At 43.6% G+C, this 11,797-nt stretch overlaps 1 protein-coding gene across 4 annotated transcripts in view; it reads right to left on the reverse strand.

Annotated features, from left to right (window-relative positions):
• Positions 1–9,040, reverse strand: part of KIAA0930 (KIAA0930 ortholog) — a 147,968-nt gene extending 138,928 nt beyond the window's left edge. For all 4 annotated transcript variants that reach the window (XR_008437150.1, XR_008437151.1, XM_053977795.1 and 1 more), the window contains exon 1: positions 8,916–9,040. Coding sequence is in view for 2 of the 4 variants with exons in the window: in XM_053977795.1 (XP_053833770.1) it covers positions 8,916–9,039 (124 nt within the window). In the remaining 2 variants the exon portion in view is untranslated. The remainder of the gene's footprint in view (positions 1–8,915) is intronic.
• Between the last annotated feature and the right edge of the window lie 2,757 nt (positions 9,041–11,797).

Consider the following 11,797-nt stretch of genomic DNA (forward strand, 5'->3'; position numbering starts at 1 on the left):
ACACTTCATTTTCCCCTTTTGACCCATTCAGAACAATATAGGCTAAAAAATTCAAACCTGGAGTTTTCTTAATTTCTGGTAGTTGTAGAAAATAATTCAAATTGGAAAAGAACTCAGAATTCAAGTTTTGCTGCAAAAAAATCACAGACAACTCTGTGTTTACGTTTCTCGTTAATAAAGCAGAATTTATGTTATTTACAGGCCAGTTGGTGCTCCTGGCCATGTCACAGGAAGGAACAGAAGACAGCACAGTTTCCAGGAACAGGACACTCGCCTGCTCTCCTTCACTAGTGCAACTCTGCTGGCACCAGCTACAGCAGCCTCAGAGCAAAACATCAGAGTGAGCTTCTACACAGCAAGGCTAAATTTTTACTCTCTTTATTTTGAAGATACCTAGAAATGTTACTTTAGAAATTAATTCAAGACAGCAAGATTGTAAAGGTGGCAGAGTACTTGGGATCTCACACTTTGCCTGCCTTTCCACTTTTCCATTTGAGACTCACAAGCACATTTTCCCTACTGGCTTCTAGGAGCAACTGGATGCTACTGAAGTGTAGAACAAGTGCAAAAGGATCATTCTTCCATTCAAAAATACTTCTGTTGTCTCACAGGATTAATGCATCATATTAAACATACACACACATATGACCACTTAGATATGTATCACCAAATGAGTTAGACTGACAGCTGTTGAACAGAAGAAAGTGAAAAATCTCATCATTCTATTCTGGTCATTTTTAAAGCACCTAATGCAAACATTTAAATCGTTGTTCCTTTGATAACTGAAAGAAAATAAAAGAAAAGCCACCGATGAAGAACAATCCAGACTGAATCTGAAAAGTCAAAGAACTCAGCATAACGTAATTTATGGTTTTACTTTCAAAGGTCAAAGAGGATGAAATAATTTACCCTTTAATCATGTGAAATATGGGCTACTAACAATTCAAACGATGCTTTGAGTAGAGTTTAGTCACACTTGTTATGAAAAACAAGGGTCATCTGTTCAAACTTTCATTATTTAGGCAGAATTAAACTACTCATTACAAACAAAAAAAAAAAAGGTACTTCAGCATTCCTACAAAGTATATTAAAAGCTGGATCATCATTATTCAGAAAGACACCTGGGTTTACAGAGCTTTATCTCCAAGTTGCACTGCCATGAACTTGCTGCTTTCCTTCTGAAAGGATGAGATCAGGCAATCACTAAGCAGGAGTGACCCCGAGGCAATGAACTCATCTCCTCAAAACAGATTATTTCACTCATACTGAACCAAGCCCTGTGTATTATTATTTTATTACTACATGTTACAGAGCACTGAGTTTTATGGAAATTTGAAACTCACCTCTCAGGGTCCTTTAAGGCAGGTAAGTAAACATATCCCTTATTGGAAATGTAGCACTGCTAGACATTCAACATCTCCTGTATCTGCTCTCCAACAACACAGAGGAATAAATTTCCAGTGAAATCCTTCACAGCTCTTAGCAGAATGTTATAAATCCATTTCAAAACACTTCCCTCATTTTGATGGTGTTTCGGCATCTCCAGGCAATTAAATCAAGCTCTTCATAGTGCAAAGACACCTAAAGCTCCACTGGCATTTAAATCCATTTCTCAAGTTCCTGCTGATCACACCAAGTCCTGCAAGGTAGCACCAAGAACTCCCAATACACTTCTGCCTTTTATCCAAGCTTGGCAGTTAAGACATGCAAACAGAGTTTGGAGCTAAAACAACCTGTGTTACTTCCAGACACAGATAATCAGAAGTAATCTGTCTTCCACCTCCATGTGCTCAAAGGAAACCCCACCTAAGTGTTCACCCATATTCCTACAGAAGACCTGACACGATGCAGTACCAACAGATTGATAAAATGGGAGCAACACCTTACACAATATTCCTGACACTTGAAATCACTCTGGGTGTGGTGAGAGGGCAATTCCTGACATGGGGCCTTTGCATGGGAGCTTATGAAAAGCTGGGTCACTATTGAGCCATAAAGATTTTCAACACAAACAGCAGCCTGACTCACTGAGCAGATCTTGCCTAAAAAGGAGGAACAAAAAGTCCAATGATGTCATTTTCCAGAGGGAAACATGACAAAGTTCAACAGATCAGGCCAACTCAAATGCACTTCTGCACATCCAGCACGCTGCTGTACCTGGAAACAACCCAGAATTCTTCAAATGTGAAGGACTGATGATTGCCTGACATCTGCTCTGCCTTCTGAGATAAGAAAAAAAATTATGCAAAAAATATTCTGAAACACCAAATGCAGCCTCAATACCAGCACCAGTAGCTGTTTCCTCACTGCTGTGGCAGGACAGATATGGCTCCAAAATGAACTGCTCATCACAGCACAGCACAATACCTGCCTGCAAAATACTACATTCACCTAAAGGGACTTAACTTGTGGCCCCTAAGGAAATATGTCTAGGGAACCACCACAGTAGGAAGATAAAGAATATTACTGTTTTCGGGGTTCAGTTTCTGCATAGTAGTAGCACACTGTCTATACTAGAGACCAGCCAAACCAAAGTGACAAAAACTTCAGTTTTAAAGCCTTGAAATTGCAGAAAACCCTGTAAATCTTCACACATACAATTTGTGCCTTAAACAGTAAGAATTCAGGGGAGAAAAAAATTACTTAGGACTGTTGGTGCATCTGATTAACTTCAGCCAACAGTACTACTGCTGCAGTGTGCCCAGGTGACCACAACTCCACAGCAGCAGCAGCATGATGCTGTATCTGCTGTTCCTGTATCCTGACTGCATTTATTTCCTGCATAGAGAAAGGTAATCAAAACCCTCTTTACAACCACACACCCCAAGAAAAGAGCAACCTTGATTCCCTGAAATTCATCCTGCTTAGCCCAAGGGACTGCAGACAGACCAAAACCAGCTTGTTTCACATACTTTTGAAAGCTCTCTGTAAAAAGCAGCTTCATTATTCAGTGGGCTCCTGACACCATGAATTGATCTTGTGCAGACTTTCTCTTTCTACCTTATTGTTCACTTCCAGGTAATACTTAAAACGTCAGTGAGCTGCTACCTGATCCTACCAAGTCAGTTTACAAGGATAAGCAGATGCAACAATCATCACTAACTATTTAACTGCAGGGTTTTGGTTTTCCAGAAATGCAGCTGGACATAAGACACTGTGTATTTCAGCTATTGAAAAGCCTGCATCCTCTGAGCTTTTTCTGTTGATCAAGGAAGATGAAACAGGATGCTGTTGATCAGCACCCTGAACACTAACAGTTAGAGGGGAGACCAACACATTTAATTCTTCAGGAAATTCCAGTTTTCATTCATTGGAAAGAATCTAAACAGATAGAACGTTAAATCTTTAAAAGATCCATCCTGAACCTTATAGGCAAGACGTGCCCTAATCCCTAAGACAAACCTCCCATCCATCTTAAATCCCAAAACAGAACTCAAGGCTTCCAAATGGATTTACAACTTACTAAAGATTTAGAGCACACTACTAGGACAACAAAACAGAGCAGCTAAGGTTACTAGAGCTACATTATTACATAAATAAGAGATGGGTTATGAGGCCCTGTAACATTTCAACACTACATTACATCCCAAATGTTCACAAATACTCTGACTGTTCCATTATCAGTCTTATCGATTCATAATTCTGCCCAGAGGGACATTAATAATAAAATTAAAAAAAAAAAAAAACCTTTAAAAAATTAAAAAAAAAAAAAAAAAAAAAGGGAGGGGGAATCCAGCAACTTCTGTTAGCATCCAAAAATGAACAGCAGCATGCCACACCTTAGAAACTTAACTGCTCATTTTAGTAAGGCAACAATGTTCTGGAAGGTATTTTGCGGGCTTTTTTTTTTGGGGGGGGGGTGGTAGTGTTGGATTTTTTCCTAGTTTTTAAAAAAATCTTGCCTCTCTACTTCAGCACCTCCAGTCTGATTTTGATAATTTGAGCGTGTACGCTCCCCAGCAGGACATGAAAAATCCCATAAGGTTTCATCTCTATTAAAATGAAAGAACCAACTAATAACCCAACTGTTAAAAAAAGATATGAAAGCTCTAACAAAAGACAGCCTGTTATATTATCCATGTGGCATGGAATATCTGTCACACTCCAGACAGAAGTTAACCTTCAACAGCCACACAACAAAAACAAAACAAAACAAAACAAACCTCACAGAAAAAGGCATTAACACTGGAGAGCTGCAGCCCTAGAGTTTAGCCCCAGATTGCTGTTCTCCATGGCCTGATCCTACAGGGACACTCCTAAACTTGACTGTAGAAGTGACAGGATGGGATCCCAGGACACAAAACCCTCGGACAAGCAGAAATGCATTCCCATCCCCTGGACAAAGCCACTGGATCTAAGAGTTTGCTCCACCTGTGGCTTTTCCCACACCACCCCATCCAAGCCCTCATACACATCAAATGCCTGCATGTATCTGACTGCAGAAATGTCTTCCAGACATTTTTCAATGCCAGGGAAAAAAAAAAAAAAAAAAAGCAATTTAAAAATCATCTATCTCTATCTATCTTTCATACTGTAATTTCTTTGCTATTTGCTCATCTTTATCCAACTACAAATCTGAGGTTCAATACCTCAGGGTATTTACCTAAGGGTAAACTGGTTAAATCACTTTGATTTCAAAGTATCTACTTTAACTCTGATTTAAATAATCTAATCTGATCTTGCATTGTATTTGCATTTTCTAGAACTCTTCCTGAAAAGAAAAACAGATTCCTCCTGGCTGGAATGTTGTGGGGAGGTATTTTTGGTTTTGACTGATTAGGAAGCTACTCTATAAGCACTTTTTTATTTTACTATTTTTAAGTTTCTTACATTAGTACCTTTTTTTTTCTCCTCAGTATTTGACTATACATTTTTTAGTAATCATTTCATATTCATTAGCTGCAAAACACTTTAAAAATAGGGCAAAAGCAACTGCGTAAATAATAAGGTAAAAGTAATAAAAAATGTATTTTTAAACTAAAATCAAATTGTTCTAAATAACACAAACTCATTGGTGAATTTGGTTGTATACATGCCTCAAGTTTTGTTAGGACAGATGCAATTTACATACCTTCTTATTAATGACAGATCAAAAGAAGAGAAAGCTTTACAGCTTTTGTAGTTTCTCACCTCTGACTCCACAACTCCCTGAACTGACTCCAAGAACCGTGAATGAAGAATGTTTTGTGTCTGCTGGAAAGTGACTCCTGTCAAACCAGTTCTGTGCTGCAGTAAATTCTCTGCAGACACTTCCACCTACTCTGTGGATATACTTTCTTCAAAGTTACAGACACAATTATATCCTTCTTGAATATTATAATTTAATTAAAAGTTACTACACTATGAAAAAGGTAAGGCCTGAATCTAGTACTTTCAAATCCAAATTAATTCTCCTTTTAATTTTTCATTTTAACCTCTTTCACTTTCCAAAAAATTTCTTCCCCTTTTCTTCATCCCTTTACCCACATTGTGCTTCCATCACAGTGACCAGCACTTACTGTGTGCCACTTCCCTTCTCTCAGGAAGGCTAAAGAATTCTTTCCAGGTCTTACTCCTCAAGGCAGCGTGGCCCATGAACCACACTACAGTCTTTTCTCACATGATGAGCCCTGAGGTTCGTTTGCAGCCACTGCAACAAGTCCAGGCAACCCTCTGGCTCTGAGGATGAACATTGCTGCTTCTGTTGCCCCTGTGCCAAGTACACCCTCCTCTCCTCAACAGATGTTCAAGACCCAGAACACCCCCAGGACCACCAGGAAAGCAAGCACAAGAATCTCTTCCTGACAGGTAAGAGTCTCTCTGCTGGCACCTGGCACAGGTTCCTGTTGCACACCTCAGTTTTCAGCTGCTTGTTAAAGCCCCATGTGCTGCACTCCACAGGGCAGTCACCTTCTTTTCAGGATCTCTACAACTTCTCAGTTTTTCACTACATGTCCCCATTACAGTTCAAGAGATTGCTCAGATCTACCTACTTATTTTTTCTTACTCATTCTAAATTCCAGCACTAATAAAGTCACGCTCCACCCAAACCCATTCTACTACTCTAAAAGCAGGACAAATTGTCACTGAATGACAGAAGGACAAGGAAATGAAGTGTCTGAAAATGTTACACAGTAGTATCATGACCCACCAAAAATAAAACACTCCCCAGTTCACGGATTTGGCCAAAAGGTAACTTCAGAGCCTTACAGGCAGCCTGGCTGAGGAGACACACAGCACATCTGTCATTCCCTCAGGAGGAGAAATATTTTGCCACAGAAGTGTTGCAACCAACAGCATTTCAGAGGGGCGTTAGTGCACAACACCAGAGCTGTCCAACTGGGTGACACAGCCAAGCATTCTTGGAGAGACATCACCCTTCCCAGCTTGGTAAGTAATGACATGAGTCATTATTTTGAAGTGCTACATTTTGTACATTACACAAACAGGACATTACAGAAAATCCCACCACACGAGGGGATTTACATTTTTGAACAAAGTCTGTCCAAATGCTTATGTGATATTCTTGAAACAAAGCAATTCCTCTCACCAAACCTCAGTGTCAGCAAAAACAACAATTTCCTCCTCCTTGGGCTCACTTCTAGGAAATGCACAAGAGGAGAGAGGATGGTCAAGTTAAGACCCACTGAGTCCCATTTCATAGTTAAGAGATTAGCAGTACTCAGGTAAAAGCCACTGTCAGAGTCTTTGCCAGCTGATTTGAAGGGAACTGAAAAACAACAGGTTTCACCTGCTGATACAGCCCAGAAGGGTATGGCCACTACAAAAAACCCCACCACAAATATAAAACCAGCTGTGGGTGTGCAGGTCACTAAGTCCCACAGGTGATGTGCTACCTAGGCACAAAAGGAAGACAAAATCTCTGTGTTAACCACCTGAACCCAGACAGGACTGTGACTTTTTTCATTACTTCTGAACTTGAGGAAAATCATTTACATTTGCTGTGCTGCCAGAGCCCAGCATACTCCAGAACAGCCCAGGCTATTCCAACCGTGTTGCCTGCCTTGCAACAGCATTCATTAGTACAGCGCAGACATGCATAAATTTAAGCCACAGAATCACACCTTGGGTTCATCTACAGTTTCTACAAGCACCACTCCAAAAGCTCAGTGTTTTTCCTAAAGGACGGATTTAAACAATTTACAAACCTGGCAACAAATCACAGCACAGAGGAAAGAGCTCTCATTAGCTGGGAATGACAATGTTGAAGACCAGGGAACACATGGCAAAATGCACATGTCCACACAGGGACAGACATACAGGGGCAAGTCTCCAGAGCCACGAGCAGCCCCTCAGTGCCACTAGCTAAGCATCTCCTGAAGTTTACTTTTCAAACCTTCACCCAGTTGAAAAGAGGTACACTGTCCTATTCCCTGTGTGACTATCCCAAAGGCACTCAGCAGGACTTCCCATGATGGGCTCTTGTGGATGTGTGCTCAAACACACGCAGAGAAGAAGTATCTGCATGGTCTCACCAGCTACCACAGTTTTCCCCTTTCCTAATTTCAGCAAAAGAAAGTGATGGTGATTATTTCTCTTCCTGGCAGTCTTTATTGTGCATTCAAAAACGAGATGGCCAAACAGGACCTGACAGAAGCTTTCCAATGAATGCAATCTCATAGGCATTTAAATTTTCTGGGCTTTTCCCTGTTTCATTTACAATTTCTTTGCCACAACATTTTACTTACTTTATTAGGCCCTGTAACTTTTCAACACTACATTACATCCCAGAGAGCCAATTCTATCAGAAAAAGGCATAAAGAACCAAGATTCATTTCTCTTTTTTCATACAAGATTTCACTCTGTGGCAAAGCAAAAGGAAATTATAATAGAGAGCCCATTCCTTCCCAGGGAGACCACAGCAAGCACAGGCAGACAAACTGATACATAAAGGCAGAGAACCAGAGATTCCCCATGCTCATCCAAACCTCACAGCCTGTAAAACCTGAATAAGAACTTATTCTGAGCTTTTAACAAAGACTCAAAATGGATGAGACTTTTGGTGCCTTTTAAACAAGCTGAGGGGGGAGGAGTCATTAATAGAAGCACCACCAAAGAAACAAGTGTTGTATATCAGTTTTCATCATTTGAAGCACTGCTCCTGCAAGAACTTTGGGATATTCACCCCCTTAGAACACAGGTCCAGTCCTGGCCATACAAAAGCTTTGAATAAGGTAGACAAAAATTTTGGACATGAAGAACAATTTCCATGATCTTTACTGCTGCATATAAAAATGAGTAATTTCTATTCATTAGCCTGGTCAGAAGAGCTTCCTGATGTAAAGAATTTTGGTTAATGAGCTGCCATACCATTCTGTTGCCTAAAGTCGACCGAATTTCAACCTGAAACTTCTGTTTTGCACTGTATAAGCTTTGCCAAAAGCTAAATAAAGACTTGCTGTGTGAAATTTGCATCAACCGAGATGAAAATAAACCAGAAAGCTTAAGAAATCCTCCACGGTTTAAAAAATTAACTAACCTGCAAGAGCCATGACATCCTGTGCTTACTAGACCGTGGCAAGCAGAGTGAAGTCATTTAAACAGAGAAGGGAGGTGTCAGGCTCAGAATCTCTAGAGAACGTCTGAGAGCCGCACAAGAGCGAGCATTGGCAAGAGGCACTAAAATCCGCTGTTTCCATCTCAAAAGGCACGATGCGTAGTTTACACTTTAAAAAAAATACACCAGGGGCTGATGTGCGCGGTGCCGCCTGACCATTTTTCTCCAGGAGCGTTTCAGACAATGGAGCAGGGGACGAGCCCGAGAGCCGCCCGCGGGCTGGGGAAGGCAGAGGGGCCGCGCCCGTGGAACACAACAGGTGCTGCTGTTGACAGCGAAGCGGGCGCGGTGCCGGGCCGGGGCTGCCGCTCCCGCCGGGGGCTCCGGGGCCGCTCCCCGCCCGCCCCGCCCGACTCACCGAGGCCGCTGATGTCGTGCCGGAGGCCGGCGCGGCTCCGCTCCTCCGCTATCGCCCGCAGCATGTGCCGCAGGGAGCGGTCGGGCTCGCCGTCCGCCTCGCCGTCCCTCCGGGCACAGGCCATGCTGCCGCCGCCGCCGCCGATGAGCTCATGTCAGGCCGCCGCGGAGGCGGCACCCGGAGCTCCCGGCACGGCAATGACCGGGAGCCTGCCTGGTCCCGCTGCCCCGGCCGCTTCCCCCTCGGGACGTTTCCCGGGCGTCGGCGCCGGCCCCTCCCCGGGACACGGCGATCGCTCCCAGCGACGCTGCCCGGCCGCGCTCCGCCGCTCCCTGCTGCTGCTGCTGCTGCTGCGGCCGCCGGGCGGGACCGGCAGGGCCGGGATCAGCCCGGACACGCCCACAGGGAGGATCTGCCACCGACCGTCATCCCGGGCAACCCATCCTGCGTCCCTGACATCAGCCAGCATCCTGGGAAACCCATCCTGCATCCTGGGAAACCCGTCCTGCATCCCCGACAATCCATCCTGCATCCCTGACATCAGCCAGCACCCTGGGAAACCCATCCTGCATCTCTGACAATCCTTCCTGCATCCCTGACATCAGCCAGCACCCTGGGAAACCCATCCTGCATCTCTGACAATCCTTCCTGCATCCCTGACATCAGCCAGCACCCTGGGAAACCCGTCCTGCATCCAGGGAAACCCGTCCTGCATCTCTGACAATCCTTCCTGCATCCCTGACATCAGCCAGCACCCTGGGAAACCCATCCTGCATCCTGGGAAACCCGTCCTGCATCCCCGACAATCCATCCTGCATCCCTGACATCAGCCAGCACCATGGGAAACCCATCCTGCATCCAGGGAAACCCATCCTGCATCCCTGACATCAGCCAGCATCCCGGGCAACTCACATAGTCCTGCATCCCTGACACCTAATGATTGTTTCTGGTCAGGCTTTCTGGACACTTTCTTTGCTGTGCTTCCTTCTCACTGTGTCCCACAGATCTGTCTACTGTCACTGCAGGCAGGTCTCTCCCGGCCACCCCACTGATGTCATAGATGAGCTGCTGCTTCCTTCTTGCTCTCCTGTTCCTGTCCTGTTGGACAAAACCCAACCTAAGGTGTCTGCTGAAGTCTCTACTAAGATCTGTCACCTCTTCCTGAGCATTAGCACCTCTTGTGAAAATCAGGAATTGATGATCTCAGGGAATAACCCAGCTTGGGATGCAGAGATTGGATTCCACATCCTCCTGCAGCTGGTGGTGGTTGTCCACGGCAGATTCCAACAATGGCCAAAACTTCCTCAGAAATTTATGATTTTCTAAGCCACCATAGGAGAGCAATACCACCACCTTCTCAGATCTCCTGCAAACAATTAGTTCAACATTTTTTGTTTATAATATTTCTTCTTTAGCCTCTCCTTAGTTCCTAAAAATAAAAGGTTTAGGCCGACTATTCTTGTCTCTGAAGCCCATTTGAAAGTTCTCAGGCCTTGCAAGTGGTGGTGGGGAGAAGCAAAAGGGTCAGAAGACTTCAAACGTGAGTTGACAGCATTTGAGAGTCAGGCTTTTTGCTACAGCATAATAAGAAAGAAAAGTTATCAAATACTGCACGTCCATTCTCTGCAATGGCATACATTTAGCCCATGTTGCCAATTTCACTTTCATGTCAGCTTTTGACACCAGTAAGTTAACAATCAGACACCTGCTGAATGCATGTCTTGGTTTAAAAAGACAGGTGTCTGCTAAGGAAGGCAGGAGCCTCCCTTGAAATGGAGAATGTAAACCTCCTCCCTCTGAATTATTATAATATTGAAATTAAGGGGCTCTCAGGCAAAGAGATGGGAGTAGGAATAGCAGTTCTTTATTAGGGAAAAAATAAAAATAAAATAAAAATGCAGTAACACAAAACAACACTGTCAGAGTCAGAATACAACCTGACACCCTGTGGGTCAGGGTGTTGGTAGCAGTCCCATTCAGTGGTGGCTGCAGTCCTCCTGCAGTGTCAGCTGTGGTTCTGTTGGAGCAGTGACCCTGCAGAAGGGTGGAGTTTTCTTCTGAAGGTCCAGTGGTGGTGTAGATGGGCCCAGTCTTCCTCTGGGAATCCAGTGGAAAAGAAAGCTGCTCCTCTGGGAATCCAGTGGAAAAGGCTGTCTCTGGTGTTCCAAATATCAGATTATACCCAGGCACGAATGTTTTAGCTCCTCTCCCTGGGTGGAGCATTATCGGAAATCAGGTGACCCCTGACGGGAAGAAATGATGATGTCTGATCAGAAGGCTGAAGGAGAGCTTTATTAAAACTATACTATAATACATTAATATACTATTTAAAGAGATACTATGCTATTCTACATACTTCTTATTTACCTATCTAACTAACTACTCGTGACTCTGCTGAGAGTCCGAGCCACAGCTGGATCCGATTGGTCACTGAACCCAAACAACCTTCACCAGAATCCAACCCAGCAATCACTTCAGGTAAACAATCCCCATAGCACATTTCACATGGGGGAAACAAAGGAGTAGAGATAAAGATTGTTTTCTCTTCTTCTCTCTGTGCTTCTCCTGAGAGACAGAATTATGTCTCTCTGTCCAGAGAATGTGAATGTCACAGAGCCTCTCACAATGGGATGATGTAATTTTTATCAGTCATGCAGTGACACACAATGGCCCATTAACAGAAGATATTTTCTGGAGTGAGGATTGGTTGTGGAATAGGTAAAGAAAACTGCTCTACCTGGTTTTAACAGGTGGTCTAATTAACAGAAGATAACTGCCCTGTTATCAACTGTTAGACAACTCTAGCAGATGGCAATAGATTACACACCCCCAGCCACATCTTCTGTTTCCAACCTATGACAATGCAATTTACAGTCACACAC

Source organism: Vidua macroura, chromosome 5, assembly GCF_024509145.1.
Source record: "Vidua macroura isolate BioBank_ID:100142 chromosome 5, ASM2450914v1, whole genome shotgun sequence".
Taxonomy (NCBI): domain Eukaryota; kingdom Metazoa; phylum Chordata; class Aves; order Passeriformes; family Viduidae; genus Vidua; species Vidua macroura.